At 50.3% G+C, this 18,382-nt stretch overlaps 1 protein-coding gene across 3 annotated transcripts in view; it reads left to right on the top strand.

Moving 5' to 3' along the window:
* The window catches only part of GFRA2 (GDNF family receptor alpha 2), an 84,940-nt gene that overhangs the window by 26,596 nt on the left and 39,962 nt on the right, over window positions 1–18,382 (top strand). For all 3 annotated transcript variants that reach the window (XM_053578744.1, XM_053578747.1, XM_053578745.1), the window contains one exon: window positions 5,255–5,609. In XM_053578744.1, the coding sequence (XP_053434719.1) occupies window positions 5,255–5,609 (355 nt within the window). The remainder of the gene's footprint in view (window positions 1–5,254; window positions 5,610–18,382) is intronic.

Raw genomic sequence — 18,382 nt, 5'->3', positions numbered from 1 at the left:
AGGCTGCCAAGGGTGGGTAAATCCTACCTTTCTGTCCTACAGGAGCTGTTCGCTATTTACGCTTGGGAGATGTACGTGGGGTTGTGGCTGGGACATGTGTAGAGGACAGACTCTGCAGGACCAGCCCAGGCCTGAGTCCGTCTTGAGTGCCGTGTAGTCTCAGCTCTCTGTGAGGGGTGGAGGGGAGGCAGCAGGGAGTCTTCCTGAACCCTCAGTCTGCTCTTTGCACATTTTATTCAGGGGCTGTAGCCCCAGCACAGGCCAAGGTTGGTATTCAGAATCCCCCACTTCCTGCTTCCTCTCCAGTGGGGGAACTTGCCTTCCTGCGGGGAGGGACAGGGGCCCTAGGATAGATGGAAAGGCAGTGACTGCTTATAGAGGCGCTGGCCCTGTCCTAGGCCCTGACACTACTGTCTTGCTGGTGACCAAGACCAGAACGGGCTGGTTGCTTGAAGAGACGGTTTGCTCAGGGTCAGAGCCTGGGCCGGCCCGGGACCTTTCTGCATGGTGGAGCGGCCCCCAGCTTCCAGGCCACTGGCCCCTTCTTCTCACTGTGGAGGGCCCGAGGGGACCTGTTCTTGGTAACCAGACAGTAGCTGCTTTTCTTGATATTTTTTTCTCTAGGAAATTTACCAAGTTTGGCCCAGGGGTTTACATGTCCCACCGCCCTAGCAAAAGCCTTCACTATTCAAGCTCCAGATGGAAGGCACTGAGGCTATAATTGCAGCCGGCATTAGCTCAGGAGCGTGCTGAGAGGAGCGGGAACAGGGCACCTGGGGGTCCTGGAAGCAGCCACAAGCCTAAATTAGCTGCTGTTCTCTGCATTCACTGCCCTGCTTTTCTCTGGGGTTCCTCCTTGTCCTCTCTCCTGCACCTTGGCTCCAGGCTCCTCTGCTCCTCCCTCTGCCAGCCACCAGCCAGCCTCTGACAGGTGCATCCCACAGAGGCCTTGCCCCCACCACAGCCTTTGTGTTGACAGGTGTCCTGGGGCCTTCTGGGCTGGGCAGAACCGTTTGATAGCAGCTCAGGGAATTGCTTGGGAGGCCAAATGCCCCAGTGTGGCTGAAGGCCTTGCTCAGTGCCCCAGTGGCCTGCTCTCGGTTTCCACCTCCAGGCACACTGAATTGCTTTCCTTCCTTCCCAGCCTTTGTCCCTGCTCCTCTCTGCCCACCATCTCTTTTCTGCTCTGAGTCCTCTGACTCATCTTGTAGGTTTCAGCAGAGAAGGCCATGTTTCCAGGACCCTCAGGTCTGGACAGGATGCCTTCCCCTCTGCGCCCGGCCTTCCCCACCCAGAATGCACACTGGAGGGGGCTGCAGCCTCAGGGTCTGGGGAAGTGCCTGAGGACGCACAGTAGGACCTTAGTAAAAATACATTAATTGATTGACAAGGAAAACAAACCTGATTCTCTTTCTGCCTAATTTCCTCCAATTCCTTTTTAAAGCAAGACTTACTTTTTTAGAGCAGTTTTACGTTTACAGCAAAATTGAGAGGAAGTTGCAGAGAGCTCCCAGCTCCCCCCTGGCCCCTACAGGCATGGCCCTGTACTATCCACATTCCCCCAGAGTGCTGCCTTTGGTACAGCGGATGAGCCCACTTTGACACATAGTTGTCACTCAAGTCCACAATGTACCTTGGGGTTCATTCTTGGAGTTGCATGATCTGTGGGGTTTGAACAAATATGTAACGAGAGGTACCCACTGTCACAGCATCACGCAGAGTAGTTCCACCACCCTACAAATCCTCTGTGCTCTGCCGACTCTGACAACCGCATCTCTGCCTCTCCTGACAACCACTGGTCTCGCCCTGTCTCCATAGTTTTCCCTTTTCTGGAATGTTGTAGTTGGAATCACACAGGGTGATGTGTGGCTGCTTTCATGTAAGGCTCCTCTTTGTCTTTTTGTGGCTTGATCACTCGCCTTTCATCACTGAATAGTATTCTGTGGGGTCTGGATGGACCCACACCCCTGCCTTTTTTTTTTTTTTTTTATTAAATCATAGCTGTGTACATTAATGTGATCATGGGGCACCATACATTGCTTGCATAGACCGTTTGACACATTTTCATCACACTGGTTAACATAGCCTTCCTGGCATTTTCTTAGTTATTGTGCTAAGACATTTACATTCCACATTTACTAAGTTTCACACATGCCCTTGTAAGATGCACCGCAGGTGTAATCCCACCAATCCCTCTACACCCCTGCTTTTAATTTTACAACAAGAAGAGGGGGGCGCTTTTCTATTTCTGCTTTTATAGGGCTGATGTTGGCCAGACGAGGGGTTGGGATGAGTGGCTTCCTCCATCATCTCCTCACTTTCAATCCTGAACCCTCTGGGCTGGGCCCCCTGTGCTGTTGTGTTGGCCACTGCTGCCTACTCTTTGCTGGTTTTGCCTCCTTAATAATAGCCAACATTTTCTGAGCACTTATTATAAAGTAGACACCGGTCAAAGTACATTTATTTTCTCCCTCATCAAATGTCCATTCAGCACCCATGTATCAAACTTTGGGGATCATGGGTATAGCAGTGAGCACTGTTGACAGAGCTCATGGAGCTCTTACTGCATTTTCCTATTTGCACTTTTTAGTTATTTGATACAAACAGATGAGTAAATAGGTACACACTACAGCGGACAGTGATGAGTGCTGCAGGAAAAGGAGACCAGGGTGGGGGTAAATGGGGCTTGTGGGGGGATTATTATTCTTTGTAGGGTGGTCAGGAAGGGCTCATTTTTGAGGAACATTTGAGCAGGGACCTGAAGAGAATGAGGAAAGTTGCAATGTAGTCACGAGGCAGGGGAGAGGCCAAGGCAACAGCAAATGCAAGTCGGGGGCGGAGGCCAGGCCGTCTTCCAGGAAGATCAGGAGGCAGGTGTGGCTGGAATAGAATCGAGGCAGCCTGGGAAAAGGGGTAGGGGGTGAGGTCATACAGAGCAGCACTGGTGAATAGAATTTTGGAATTAATACACATCACGGAGGTATGTAATTCTCAATTTTCTAGCACATTTAAAAAAGTAAAAAGAAGCAAATGAAATTGATTTTAATATTACGTTTTAAATGCCACATATCCAAACTATAATCCCTATAATGTGTAATCAAAGTAAAAAATTATTAATGAAATATGTTTTGTTTATTAGGAAGTTGTCAGAATCTGATATGTGTTTCAAAATCTTTTGCCCATTTGGAATATGCTAGCCACATTTCAGGTTCATTGGTCATATGTGGCTGGTGGCTGCATTTTTGGACAGCACAAATATAGAGCCTGTAGGGCAATGCTAAGGTCTTTGAATGAGATGAGGAAGCCAATGGGTGCTTAGGGACCTCAAAGTGAGAAGTGTCTGCCTTAGGTTCACCGCAGCTGCTGGGCTGTGAGATGATTGTCATGGGTGGGGTGTGAGGAACATGGGGCAGGGAAGGGAAGCCTGGAAGGAGGCTCTTACCTCTCACATGGTGTTGGAGGCTTGTCTATGGTAGTTGCAGTGGTGGTGATGAGAAGTAGCTGGATTCTGGATACATTTTGAAGGTAGGACTGCCACATTCTCCTGGTATGATGTGTGAATGAGAGTTTGGCTTGAGCTATTGGAAAGTGCAGTAATTTTCAGGATAAGGTTGACTGTCAGGGATGGAGGGAAGCCTTTGGAAGAAATCTGGGGTTTGGTTTTGGACATGTTATGTGGGAGATGTGGGCATTGAGCTTGTAGCTGAGTTGTTGAGGAGGCAGCTGGATGGATGAGTCTGTGGCTCTGGGGGGAGGTTTGGATGGAGGGAGGTAAGAATCTGATGGTGTTTTAGGTCATGAGGTGAGCTGAGAGCCCCAGGGAGCAGGGCAGATCTGAACGCTGATGGCTCAGTCCCAGAGTGCCCAGTCTGAGGCACTATGCTATTCTGCACCTCAGTTTCCTGGCTGGAGTTGGGAGCTTTCCCAGAGCGGGACCTCCCTTCCCATTGGCTAGGGGCTCTGCCAAGATGAGTCTTGATCAACCTTTCATGACCGAGAGATCATTTCCAGGAACTGAGTACTGGAAGTGCTAGTCCACTGGCTCCTGGGGGAGCAAAGTGCGGCCTCAGCTTGCTGCATCCCAAGTCCTCCTCCCATGCTGTGGGGCCTTGCCTGGGGAGCATGGTGCTCAAAAGATTTTGGAAAACATTCGTAGGATGGGTGAGGAATGGATGAGAAGGCCACGGCTCCTGCTGAACCCTAAGCTTATGGCTACCCCTGGCATGCCATGGTGCTGGGTGTGGTCAGGGCTCCTGTGTTGGTTTGCTGCTAGCCCACTGGCTGATCTGAGCAGACCCCTTGTCCACTCAGTGCCTCAGTTTCCTTTTTTGTAAAATAAAGAGATTGGGTTAGCTGGTTTTCACCAGAATGGCTCAAGAGGGTACATGTGGATGCTATTTGTACCCTGGTTACTGAAGGACCCCATAATGAGAATTGTCCCACCCCAAGTACCAATGTGCTGCAGGGGGTGCTCAGGGGCCCTGGAGCTAGTCTTGGCTCAGCTTTCCCCTAGTTGGGCGATTTTGAGCCAGTCTTTTTATTTCCCTCATTTGTAAGCATGGCCAGGCCTGCCTACTTGCTTACCCTTTAGAGTTGTGATAGGGTTTTTTTTTTCCTTAAAACTCTCATGACAGATTAAGGTTTGTGATAAGTTTTATTTATTTTTATTTATTTTTAGAGACAAGGTTTTGCTCTGTTACCCAGGCTGGAGGCAAGATCATAACTCACTGTAGCCTCAAACTCCTGGGCTTAAGTGATCCTCACACCTGAGCCTCCTGCGGAGCTGGGGCTGCAGGTGTTTACTATAATTCCAGGCTGGTTTTTTCCCTTTTTTTCTCCTTTCTTTTTTTGAGATGCAGTCTCTTTATGTTGCTCAGGCTGATCTCAAATTCCTCAAATGATTCTCTCACTTGGGCCTCCCAAAGTATTGGGATTATAGGATGTGCCTGGCCTGACCAAGTTTTATTAAGACGTTGGATTAACAATCATCATTGTAATAGTTCACTGTAGGTACAGCTTAGCCCATGCCAGGCACTGCCCTAAGTGCTTTACGCACCTGTGTATTAACTCATTCAATCCTCACTACAACTTACTCTAGGAGGTCGGTGCTCTTAAGTAATGCCCATTTCACAGATGAGGAAACTGAGGCAAAGAGCAGGAACAAGAAAGCACATTGGGTGCTCCCAGCGAGCAGGTGGCTGTGTCCTCCCTGTGTCTGTGCAGCCCCTGACCTGTGCTCTCCTTCTTCCTCCAGGGACAGGGGCAGACCCGGCGGTCAGCGCCAAGAGCAACCACTGCCTGGATGCTGCCAAGGCCTGCAACCTGAATGACAACTGCAAGAAGCTGCGCTCCTCCTACATCTCCATCTGCAACCGCGAGCTCTCGCCCACCGAGCGCTGCAACCGCCGCAAGTGCCACAAGGCCCTGCGCCAGTTCTTCGACCGTGTGCCCAGCGAGTACACCTACCGCATGCTGTTCTGCTCCTGCCAAGACCAGGCCTGTGCTGAGCGCCGCCGGCAAACCATCCTGCCCAGGTGCTCCTACGAGGACAAGGAGAAGCCCAACTGCCTGGACCTCCGCAGTGTGTGCCGGACCGACCACCTGTGCCGGTAAGAGGGTGCTCGCGTGGCCTGGCTGGGTTCCCCTTCTCTGCATTTTCTGGGAGTCCATGGGATGATGACCCTCAATCCAGTAGAGAGAGTGTCAGAATGGTAGAAACGGACTTAGACAGGCGCAAATGAATTATCATCCATTCGTGTCATCAATTCATTCATGTACCTGCTCATTCATTCATTGATTCAGCACAGGTTTCTCATTTGCTTACTTTGCGCTCCACCCCATGCTGTAGGGAAACCCAGATGAATAACCCAAAGAGCTTTGAATTGAAAATCACAGACTCCTAAAGCCTTGGAGTAAGAAGGGACTTTCAGAGAATTTAGTTCCACATCTATAAGGAAAGCCCCCACCTAACACCTCAACAGGGGCCATGTGGCTCTCAGAGAAGGTGCTTTTGTAAATCAGAGTCAGCTTACTCTGCCCCTACTCTGAGCTACTCTAGTGCTTGGGGGAGAAAGGGGCTCTGGAGTACAACAGTCCTGGGTTGGAATTGGGACTTTACCACATCCTAGCTGTGTAACCTTGAGCAAGTTTCAAAAAATTTCTTCACCCTGCCCCTTCACCTGTAAAACAGGAAAAAAAGTACCCAGATCACAGGGTTGCTGTGAGTGTTAGATTACATAACTTGTGTCTGAAGTTTAGCACGGAGGCTGGAATATAGTAAATTTTAATAATTGTAGCCTCATTATTAGGAAGGAGGCTTTTACACTTTTTGGTTGTAGTGAGTAGAAATTTGGCTCTTTGTAATTCTAATATTTTTCTTGTTTGTTGTTAAGTATTTATTGAGCTTTTTTTTAAAAATTAAATCATAGCTGTGTATATTAATGCAATTATAGGGTACAATGTGCTGGTTTTATATACAATTTGAAATATTTTCATCAGCTGGTTAACATAGCCTTCACCTCATTTTCTTAGTTATTGTGTTAAGACATTTACACTCAGCACTTAGTGAATTTAACATGTACTCTTGTAAAATGCACCATAGTTGTGTTCCCACCAAGAACCCTCCCTCCACCCATCCTCCCCCTCCCGTCCCCTCCCCTCCCTCTCCCCTTTCCCCTTCTTCTTGGGTTATAATTGGGTTATTGCTTTCATATGAAAGCTATGAATTGGTTTCATAGTGGGGCTGAGTACATTGGATACTTTTTCTTCCATTCTTGAGATACTTTGCTAAGAAGAATATGTTCCAGCTCCATCCATGTAATCATGAAAGAGGTAAAGTCTCCATCCTTTTTTAAGGCTGCATAATATTCCATGGTGTACATATACCATAATTTATTGATCCATTCATGGGTTGGTGGGCACTTGGGCTTCTTCCATGACCTAGCAATTATGAATTGGGCTGCAGTAAACATTCTGGTGCAAACATCTTTGTTGCCAAGTGATTTTTGGTCTTCTGGATATATACCTAGTAGAGGAATTTATTGAGCTATTCTTGTGTGCATAGTTTGGTCCTAAGGCATGGGCTCACAGAGAGGAACACAACACCCTCCTAGGAGCACACAGTCCAGCAGGGTAGCAGACAAGGGGACAGAGGTCCTCATTCAGTGGGATGAGGCTGTGGGCTCCGGAGGAGGGAGCATAGGGAGGGGCATCTGCTGCAGAGTAGAAGTCCAGGGGAAGGGGCTTCATCTTTGGAAACAAGAAAGAGAAAGCCAGGAATGAATTAGTGGAAAGAACATGGCAAAGGCTAGAGGGTAGGTGAGGGGTGGGTGATGGGAACTGCAGGTGGGGGCGCACATGGAGTGGGCTACAATGGAGGTGGGGGGAGCCAGAGGCCAGGCTGTGGGAAGCAGGGATTGGACTAGGCACAGGTGGTTATAAGTTGCCTACTATGTTTCGGACACTGTTCTAGAGTGTCTAGAGACTGTTATGTCTCATTTAATCCTTGTAGCAATGCTATGACGTAGGTACTATTATCTTTATCTGCTAATGAGGAGACATTGGACAAGGTACAGAGGAAGGAACTTGCCTAAGGTCACTAGCCATACATTTCAGGGCTGGCATCTGAGCTAAACAGCTGTCTTTCCAGTGGGGCGCACTGCCCTGGACTCAGATATTGGCTGTGGGGATGGAGAAAGGTGGCTTGTTTCAGAGGAGAGTGGCAAGTAAACTGCACAGGACAGGGTGGCTGAAAGTGCCCTGGAGGCAAGAACCATTTCTGTTTGTTTGCTGCAAGCCTGTCCTGCACACAGAGCCAGGCACATGGGGAACATAATTTGAATGTGAATATGGGTGGTGACCACCATGTGTCCTAGTTGAGTAACTCCAGGGCGATGGAGCCATGTGGTGGGGGTGGTGCTGGACATGCAGCACCTGAAGTGCCTGGCGGACCATTGCCACCTCCATGGCAACATCTGGGGGGCACTTGGATTTGTGCATCTGGAGATCAGTAATGAGGCTGGAGAGAAGAGATGGGCTTGGGAGTTACTGGGCATATCACTCACTGGTGATTAAAGCCTCAGCAGTGTGTGAGATGGCACAGGTAAGGTGGTAGATGCCTGCAGAGTTGGGTGTCCTCAGTGCTTGAGTGACAGGTGAATCCCTGGAGGGGCAGCAGGGGCAAGGGAAGTGGAGGGTGAGGGTGGAGGCCAAGCTGCGGGGGAGGGTAGTGGGCCCTGAAACCAGGGAACGGGGCTGAGTCGGGTGCCTCACAGAATGTATGTGGTGTGTGCATGAGTGGATAGTGGCAGCCGGATTGCAGCGGGCTCACCTGGCAGGGAGGCAGAAGTTGAGGCCTTGGGAATAAACCAACTTCTTCAGAAGGAATGAAGCAAGGGCCAGAGGCTGCAGAGGGACCTGGGTTGGGGGGCTTCTTCATTAAATGGGCGAGCTCTCCTGGAGTTCAGAGAAGGTGCTGATCCCGGAGGGAGCTGCAGGACTCAGGGAGAGCTCTGCAAAGAAGTAGGCTTGCCTCTTCTGCTTACTTAGAAAAATGCGCCTTATCACCTGTACAGACTGGTTAAAACGATTTAAGATAAAACTCACCATGCAATGATAGGAGCACAAAACTCAGCAGGAGAAAGGAGAGCCTTAGGAAGATGTCAGGAGCAAATGTGAGGACCCTGCCGTGTGGCCAGGTTACGGAACCTGGGCCCGGAGCTGCCTGGTGGCTTGATGGGCCACATAAGTCCTTGTGCAGGCTAGATAGAAGGAGCTCGTTGGTTGTCAGGCTGAGGCACATTCTCTGCTTATTCTGAATGCAAAAACGACCTTGGGGGCTGCACCACACAGCTGCGTGGAGTGACAGAGCAGAGAGCAGGCGAGGAAGTGGGCTCCAAGGGAGTTGGAAAGGATCAGCCTGAGACCAAGCTCAGCACGCAGCACCCAGAAAGCCAGATAGCTGCAGAGCGCTGGCGACAGGCCCTGGGAATCCAGCCGCCCACCCAGATGTCTGAACAAGGCGTCTCAGGCAGAAGAGACAGGAACTCTGGCACCCGTTTTATTAGTATTGTTTTAAGGAAGGTTAGGTAATGTAGTACATGGCTCCTAATGGGTCTGTGGCCCTACATAAGGTGGGAATGTTTGGAGCAGGCTGAATTTGGTGGCTGGAGGTTGTTTGTGCCTATTTAAAGAGTCAGAGTTTTTTTTTTTTTTTGGTTTCTTTTTCTGCAAGTGAGGGAAGCCAGGGACAGAGTTTATTAGGTGATAAACTTCACCTTGTAGAACTAGAAGGGATGTCTAAACAAGGCTAAGATCAAGGCTGAGGAATCCCAGCCGTTGAGGGTGCCAGTATCTGAGAGGTGCCAGTATCTGAGCCTGGCAGATCAGCTCCTGCCCTGGGAGAGAGGTTTAGATGATGGCTATCCCAGGGCTCGAGGACAGTGCAGTGTCTGGGTTATTGAGCTGGGTACATGGCTCATTTTGGGAAGCCATGTGTAGGAAGTTCTGGTTGCTCCAGGATATGGCTAGCTGAGTTCCTGACCTTGAACCAGGTTGTTTCTCCAGCCCATCTCTGCCTAGTTCCCACCCCACCTAGCATATCCATCCATGTGCAAATTGGAATATGGCCCCCAACAGGGAAGGAAGGGACGAGGGCAGAACCTGCAGTTAGGATCAGTCTGCAGGAGCCTTGGGGGATGTTACAGCCCAGTAAGATGTCTTTTAAACTTTGTCCAGAACTCAGAGTTGAGGAGTGAGGTGTGGTGCCTTGATACACACACCAGGAAGCCACCAAGGCTGCAATGCAGAGACAACAGGTGGTGGACAGAGGTGGTGGCCATGGTGTCCCAGTGTCAGCAGATCTGCCTTGTCTCCTCATTCTGTCTGGGGTCCCCTGAATGGTCTTATGTGCTCTACCAGGCCATCTCCAGGGATACCCTCCTCCCCAAGTCTTCCGGGTCTATGACTCTGAATCTCAAACTCTGGCTCTTTTAATAGGCACAAACATTCTCCAGCCACCAAATTCAGCCTGCTTCAAACATTCCCACCTCATGTAGGGCCATAGACCCATTAGGAGCCATGTACTACATTAAGATCTGAGATTTTTCAGTCTATCTCCTCCCTCTGTTCCTGCCCTCCACCTTGAGATTATATTCCTGCAGAGATGAGCTCTTGATATAAGAGGAAATGACCCAAGAAGCCTCACTAGGGTAGGTGGTGTAGGGGGTGTATGGAAAGGCACTTCTTGCGAGGCTCTTCCTAGCAGTGCACCTGGAAGGAGACCCATGTATTGCTCTCCCTAGCGTCCAGAGATGTGCCGAGGCCATTCTGTGGGTGCCCAGTCTCAGCATCAGGAAGCAATGGCTGGTTCAAGAGTGGCATCTGGAGGGCAGGAGGCCTGGGCTTGGCTCTCTGCTGTGCATGAGCATCCATGCTCTTCCTTCCTTTCCTGGGTTCGGCTTCATCCAGGTTCTTGCCTGCCAGTGGAAATGGGAGATCCCAATGGTGTGGTGTTTGGAGCAGGAACTGAAGACCCTTTGCAAGCCACCTCCCTTTCCTGGATACCTTAATGAACAAAGCTGGCTTTGATGAGGGCTTATGGGGCAGTCTCTCTGGGCTTTAGACTCTTAGACAATGAGGCTTTCACCCACAAACCTCCCAGGACCGGGACCCAGCTCTAGTGCTTTGTTGACTGGTGCTGACTTATTCAGGCCCGCCTGGCCCCCCATGGTCCTTGCCTTTGCTCAGGGAGTTGGCTTCGTTATCCCCTGGCCTCTTGCTGAGTGAATGTTGGCCCAGGATTCTTAGGGGCCAGCCCTGCCAGGGCCAACCTAACCTGGTGCTCCATTCAAGCAAGTGCATTGACTTGCGGTGAGGCACACCTCATGGTAGGCCTCGGACATCACCTGTGTGATATTTAACAGACTCCACTGTGCTGTCTTATTAAATGTCACTAACGATAAAGTGTTGGCGGTTTTCCTTGGGGCTTGAAGAAGCCTCAGTTAAACAAAGATATCTGCTTGCTGGGTCTTGGGTTACTGGAAGCACTTCTGAATCCTCCCGGCACCCTCTGGACTGGGAGCAGTTTGGGGGTCAGTGACCAAGGATGCGTTTCTGGGAGTGGAAGTTCCACCCGCAATTCCTGCCTGCTTTGGAGTCATGGAGGGAGGCCAGGCTCTGTCTTTGGCCTTTATCTGGCTCCCATCTGTGAGCCTTCAGGGAAGACAGGGAAAGGCATTTCCTTTAAGAGGCTTCTGATGAGCCTGGAGAACTTCTTGGAATGAATCCATGGAATTTGACTGGGTTCTCTCCAGCCCCCCGCAGTGGGCCATGATCTACATTTTAAAAAACAATCTTTTAGTTTCTACCCTCTCAACTTACACTCATTGCAAAGATGGGTTTCAGTGTGTGTGTGTGCACACATGCGTGTGCGCATTGGTAGTTGGTGGTGGTGGTGGTGTGGGAGGATGATTCTATTGTCCTGTAGACTGTATCTCTACCAGGCCTCATTTGGAAGAGGCCCTCTGAAATCCCCTGTTCCTCTTAGCCTGCCAAGAGGACATAAATAACTCCTCGCTGGCCCCATGCCATCTCGTGGGCTGTAATTTAACCTCTGGGTGCTGAGGATGTGTATAAATAGATTCCAGCCTGGAGCTACCCTGGCAACCTGGGCCCCTTTATGCGATGGACACTGTTCTTGTCAGAGAGGATTGTTGGGAGGCAGAGGGAGTCGGGCCACTCTTCCTTAATACTGTCCTCAGGGTGTGGGGAGGGTCCCTTTAGCATGCTCAGTCTGTGGCCTAGCTTGGGGAGTGTCTAGTACCTTTAGGCAGTGTGGATGAACCGGTCTGGGTTTGGATTTTTGGCTCCTTGGGACTGACCCTCACATCCTAATTGGCTCTTTATAGGATATGTTAGCAGATGCTTTTAGCAGATTATCTCTGAATGGCAGTCAATGATTATTTGAGTAGGGTTAGGTAGGCTGTGGGGCTTCTAATCCTTCAATTCCTTTAAGGGAAAAGTCTGTGAATATCTTGAAATTATACACAAAGTTTCATGTGTCTTTTCAAGAGAGAATCTCACAGCATTCATTAGTTCTCTGAGGGTTCCTGGATCTTCCAATGCATACGAACCCTCTGCCTTCTTTCAATGACCAATTTGGATTGGCTTCCTGGAAAAGGAATTCAAATCTGCTTCTTGGCTCAGTAGCAAGGAGGGCTGTGATCCATTAGTGATGCCTGCCACAGGCATTGGAGGGGCAGAATAGTTACCCTGCTGGAACCCAGCCAGGCTACTGTTACCTTATCAATTTTGCTACTGTTTATTGGTTATCCACTTTGGTTCAGGCATTGTGTTAGGGTTGAGAATTAACAAGAAAGTAGATGGAGGCCCTCATGGCACTTAAAGTCTAATGACAAATGCTGTGTTGATTGTGACTGCAATGGGAGCAGAACCACACTTTTAGATGACAGCATCTCACTGTGGCTCTTTTGAAGTCCCAGTTCTACTCTGATGTCCACTAGGTCTTTCCTGGACCCTCTGGTGGCAGTGGAGGGCAGCCTTTTCTTGGAGCAGATGAACTGCAGGGTGAAAAGACCTCACTCGGGTTTGCTGGGCCTTAAGCAGGACTCAGAGTCCAACAGCCACATCCAGCCTCAGAAAAGAACTGTGCAGGGGGGAATTCGGGGCTGGGAAGAAGTCAGAATCTTCCTGCAGAAAACCCAATTACCAAGGAAGCCAGTGCAGGGGGACTCTATGTGGAGAGAGGCTGTGGGCTTCCCAGTCCTGGCAGAGACCCCACATCCAGCCTCCCCTGGGGGCCCAAGCTGGCTGCTATTGCTGGGCTCAGCAGGACCCTGTTTGCTCTAACTCTGGGCCAAGGGTCCTCAGTGACCCTTGGAATTTCTTCTGACATTCCAAGGCTGGAATGTTGAATATTACTTTACCAAAGGCTCTGGAGAAATAAACACAGACAGAAGTTCCAACCTAGAGATCTAGTTTATAAGGTACCGTTTATGGGTCTCCCTCCTACGGTGCCGCTGGACTGGCAGCGTGGCTGCAGGGAAAGCTTCTTCACTTTCTCCCTCCAGGCTGGTCACAAAGCACACACTCTAGATGGGGGAGGTTTAGCCCCTGTCTAGCTAAGGCTCCACTTGCGGGTTGTGCTTGAGGACCCACTTCATCTCTGGGTGGTTGGAAAGGAGTGACCTGTTTGGGGAAATGTCACTTACATAATAATGCAGAAATACGAGCATATGTACCAAGGCCTCACCTACCGCTGGCGGTGTGTGTGCTCATTTAGGGGCAGACACACTTTCAGCTGCCCTGGTCTTGCATGGCTCCCCAGGCTCCTTGACGTCTCACAACAACTTCTCACAATTCTGGAGGCTGGAAATCTGAGATTAGGGCTCCAGCATGGGGGGTTCCTGGTGATGGTCTTCCTCTTGCTTATGTCCTTACCCAGCCTTCCTTGATGAGTGTGCTGAGAGAGAGACAGGAGGAGAGAGAGAGAAAGAAAGAGAGAGAGGGGGAGAGAGGGAGAGGAAGAGGGAGACTCTGATGTCTCTTCTTTTTCTGACTAGTCCACTAATCCCATCCTAAGGGCCCCACCATCATGACCTCATCAAGCCCTAATCATCTCCCAAGAGATCAACCTCCAAATACCATCACACTGGGATTAGAGTATTAACATAAGAATTTTTTTGAGGGTGGGGCACAAACATTCTGTCTGTAGAATGTAGACTTACCTTTTGTCAAACCTGTTTGGTCACATCCTGAAACCCTCCCTTGGCCACTCCTTCCATGGGTGTGGCCTTGAACTTGTCTGCATCCTTCTATGTGACACTTATCACCATGTGGCTTTCCTTTAATATTTTTCTTCCCAGTCAGGACTTAAAAAAATATTCACATGTTATGTTGCTCTTCGTCAACTTATTTATCAAGGATTTGTTGTGTCCTCTCTCTGTGCCAGGCACTGTGCTAGATATCAGTTGTCCACTGGTCCCTGCCCCCCGTGAGGCTGACAGTTTGATGGAGGAGAACATAGTGAGCAGGTCAATGGAGAAGCTTCTAATGAATAAAACTGGTTACGATGAGCGGGGTGGGAAAGGGGAAAGGGAGGGGAGGGGAGAGGGAAGGATAGGTGGTGGGAGGGTGATTGGTGGGACCACACCTACGGTGCATCTTACAAGGGTACATGTGAAACTTACTAAATGTAGAATATACATGTCTGAACACAATAACTAAGAAAATGCCAGGACGGCTATGTTAACCAGTGTGATGAAAATATTTCAGATTGTATATAAAACCAGCACATGGTACCCATGATGCATTAATGTACACAGCTATGATTTAATAAAAAAAAGAAAAAAAAGATGAGCAGGGTGAGGAAGTAGAGCGTGCTAGGGGCCGAGAGGGGGAACCTGTCTGTACAAGAGGTCAGGAGAATCTCATTTGTGGAGATGATGTTTAAATTAAGACCTGAAGACTGTGGAACCAGGTGTGGGACAGAGGGGAGAAAACATTTCACGCAGAGGATAACCGTGTGTGCAGAAGTTTGCAGGAAAGGAAGGGAAGGAGAGGGGGCTGGTATGGCTGGAGCTGTAGGGGTTGGGGAAAGAGGCTCAGGATGAGGTTGGGAGGCAGGCGGGGCCCAGATCACATGCAGTCATGGCAAGGAATCCGGGCTGCTCCTGAGTCCAGCAGGAAAGGAGCCTCTGAAGCTGAGTTGTGGAATTATTAAAATTGTGACATAAAAAGATTACTCAGGCTACTTCATGGAGGGAGGAGGCAGAAATGACCGCAGAGAGGCTGGGGAGGAGGCTATTTTCCTATCCCTAGATCAGAGATGATGGCAGCTCAGCCCAGGGTGGTGGCCATGTGGAGAGAGGTAAGTGGATAAATTGGAGATATTTTAGGGATGGAAATGATGTACCGTGAACACGGGAGTGAGGGGTGAGGGTGGTGGAGGAAAATGAGGGTGAGTCATGGGTTGCTTGAGCAGCTCGGTGGCGATGGGGCCATTTTCTGAGATGGGGAAGGCCTGGGGGGAGATAAATCAGGAATTCCATTTTGGGCATGTTAATTTCGAGACGCCTTTGAGACATTCATATCTGGTGCTTGACTGGAGTTATAAATTCTGGGGTCATTAGCATATTTATGGTGCTTGAAGCTAGGGGAGCTGGGGGGAAGATGCTCTTAGGGGGAGTCCAGTGTGAGAGGGGGCGCTGAGAACGTGCCTGGAGCCCTGACAGTGCGTGATAGTGTGGGCATTGCTATTCTGGTGTGTCAAGAGTCAAAAGAACATGTTCTAGAAAAGGGGCAGTGGACAGCTGTGCTGGAAGCTGCTGTTGGGAGATCTGAAGGATGAGAACGCACAGCTTCTTGTTGGATTGGAGTGTAGAGGGCTTTGGCAACTCTTCCACGGTGGTTTTGATGAATTGTTGATTACAGAAACCCGATTGGTACTATGTTGGCCGGTTGGTGGGTGAGAGCTTCATGGGAAAGATGCTGATGGAATGGGAAAACGTCTGTCCCTTTGGTGGGACTGAGGGGAACACCACACTGGTTTGGCTTTGGGAAGTGTGGGGTGGAGGTTGAGGCAGGCAGGAGAGCCAGGGTGGGCCCTGCCATTGTGGGCAGTCCCAGGAGCTCCTCTGTGGCACTCTGCAGATCTCGGCCATGGGATGGCCTCCAGTGTGGGCAGCACATCCCCCATGGCCTTCAGTGCTTGCTTGTTACACTGCACTGTGTGTCGGACCCCAGAACAGTCCCATCTCGTACATCTTCCCTGGGTTTGGAGCAGCTGTAGTATGGTTGCCACAGACTTGGCTTCTGCTACAGCTCAGAGTCCTTCAAATGTGGGGAGAGCCACTGTGCTCTGGTGAGCAGTAGGCCGCACTGAGCAGAGTGCCAGGGAGCCCTGCTCTCCAGGCTTCCCACCTTCTTGAGAGAGGAGCACTCGGAAGAGCGCTGAGGAGTGTTTGAGAGGCGCCCAGGCTCCTGCTGTGGGGGTCCTCTCCAGAGTGCTTCCAGGATGTGGCTCTCTGCAGCCAGGCTCAGTGTGTGCTCTGCCTTCCAGGATGGTGTCCCCAGAGGTCAGGCAGCCCCGTTTCCCTTTCATTCAAGTGGCACGAGCCTTGGTGTCCTGGAGGCAGCTCTCAGCTTCACAACCCTTCAGGGGGTGCTCTGGGAAGACTCCAAGGCCTCATGCAGGTATCCCTGGGTATCTCGGGGTCTCTGAGACCACCATCAGCACCCTCCTACCTAGATGAGAAGGAATACATTGACTAAAAAAGGAACAGTGAGGGATTTGCTCTTCATATGGAGCAAGAAGGAAAACTTGGGATTGCTCCTCCCACCCAGCTTGGCCCAGGACTCATTGCTTTCCTCTGCTGAGTCCTCCTGGGTGTGTGATGGGGTTCCTCCTGCTCTCAGTCCATGAGGGGGTGCACTCTCAGCACCATGGTGTGATCAGGAAAATCATGGTGGGCTGGGGCAAGACAGACCCCTGCCTTGGCAGTTGTATGAATGGGCACTTCTCCAACATGGTGGAGCCTGTCCTCCTGGTCACAGTGAGGACGGTAGCACCTGTTCTGCAGTCCGCTCTGGAGGATGTCCACGGAGCTCTGTCTCTGAGTGCTCAGCACCCAAGATGTGGAGGCGGACCTCAGACCTGCCTCTGGGGCCCCCAGGCTGTGAGGTGCTGGGCTGGGCCCCCGGGCTTGGCAGGGCCACTGGGGAAGCCCTTGTGGAGGTGGCATCTGAACCGGGCTGGAAGAAGGAGGGGGTCTGTATGAGGAGGTGGCCCTCCTGCTCATCACAGAGGGAAGATGGGTGTAAAAACAGAGGATCCTGAGGAGGAAAGGGTCGACCTTCTCACAAAGGCCTGGATGTCTGTCCATGAAGTTTGATTTTCTCCAGCAGACAACAGTGAGCCATGAGATTTTAAGTGAGAGAGTGAGATGATTCGATTGGTATTTTAGAAAGGTCCTTGTGGCCGCCAAGTACAAATGGGTTGGAGGAGTGGGGCTGGAGACAGGGAGTCCCCTTAGGAGACTGAATTGTGCTGGGGCCTGAGATAGTGCCAAGGAAGGGGTGGATTGGAAGGGGAGGGACCTACAGATGTCTGTTCCCTCTGACCCCTGGTCACTTACTGGCTTCAGACAGTAAGGAGGGCATCTAGGACAATGCCAAGGGCTTTGGCCTGGTGGCCTGCTGGCTCTCAACTGAGAAAAGGGAAGAGGAGGAGAAGGTCTAGGGCAAGGAGGGAAAACGTTTGGGTTTCAGGTTTCAGACTTGTTTGAAAGCCTTTGCAAGTGGAAACGTCAAATTCAAAAAGTATTTGTATATCTGGGAGTTTGGGAGAGAGGTAGGGACTTGGGATGGAGATTATGGGATTAGGGGAAATAACTCATGGAAAGCAGTGAGCCTCGGGCCTGGCACATAGGCACATGGTAAACATTATTCCTTCAAAGAGCATCTAAGCTCATTGGGGGAGAGGAGGCTCACCGTGTGAACCGCTAACTAAGAGAAGCCCTGTTTAATTAAGTGTTGTAAGGATTAAACTGCTTGCTACAGGCATTTGGAGGAGGGGAGCATGTGGTGGGGAGAGCCAGGAGGGAGGGCAGTGTGGAGATGGGTTGCAGCTGGGGTGGGTGGGGCTCGGGGGGTAGGCTGTCCCAAGCCATCCCAGGCACTGGCTGAAGCAGGAGGGTCTGTGCATGTGGGGTGGGTGTGGGATGGGGGCTCTGGGCTTCCCCAGGAGACACCGAGCAGACAGGGGTGCCCACCTGTCAGGCCCCTGCTCCAGTAGGCTCAGAGTTCTCTGAATGTTGCTTACTAGGAGGATAAAAGGGGAAGATCCTGATCTTGTTGGATCTTGTTGGAAATTAGAATGAGTTGCTTTGGTAGGTAGTGAGTTCCCCATGCTCCAAGGGGCAGAGGCAAAGGCTGGGGGCTCCTTGCCAGCATCAGATGAATCTCAGGTAGGGGATTTTTTTAGGTCCCTTCTCAGCGTGTGGTATTCCAACCTCTAGTCTTTGGGGCAAGGGAGATGATGGGATCCCAAGGCTCCCTCCCCTCCCTTCCTGTCATCTTCCTTCTCTTAATTTCCCTCCCTCCCTCCTTCCCTTACTAATTTTCAAAATTCGCTTTATTGGTTTTGTTGATTATAAAAACCATATGTACTCATTATAAAAACAAAACAAAACAATAACTTAGGTAAGACAGAAAAGTGTACTTACAAAAAGTAGAAATCACCCCCAATCATACCCCCCCAAAATAAGCTGTGGCTAACTTTTTGGAGAATATACACCCAGCATTTTCTTTTTAGGTGCATATACATATTTTAACAAAAATGATGTCATGTGGTACATGCTGTTTT

This window comes from Nycticebus coucang, chromosome 24 (assembly GCF_027406575.1).
Source record: "Nycticebus coucang isolate mNycCou1 chromosome 24, mNycCou1.pri, whole genome shotgun sequence".
Lineage (NCBI taxonomy): Eukaryota > Metazoa > Chordata > Mammalia > Primates > Lorisidae > Nycticebus > Nycticebus coucang.
Note: the sequence above shows the minus strand (reverse complement) of the source record. Positions and strands in the feature narration are given on the sequence as shown.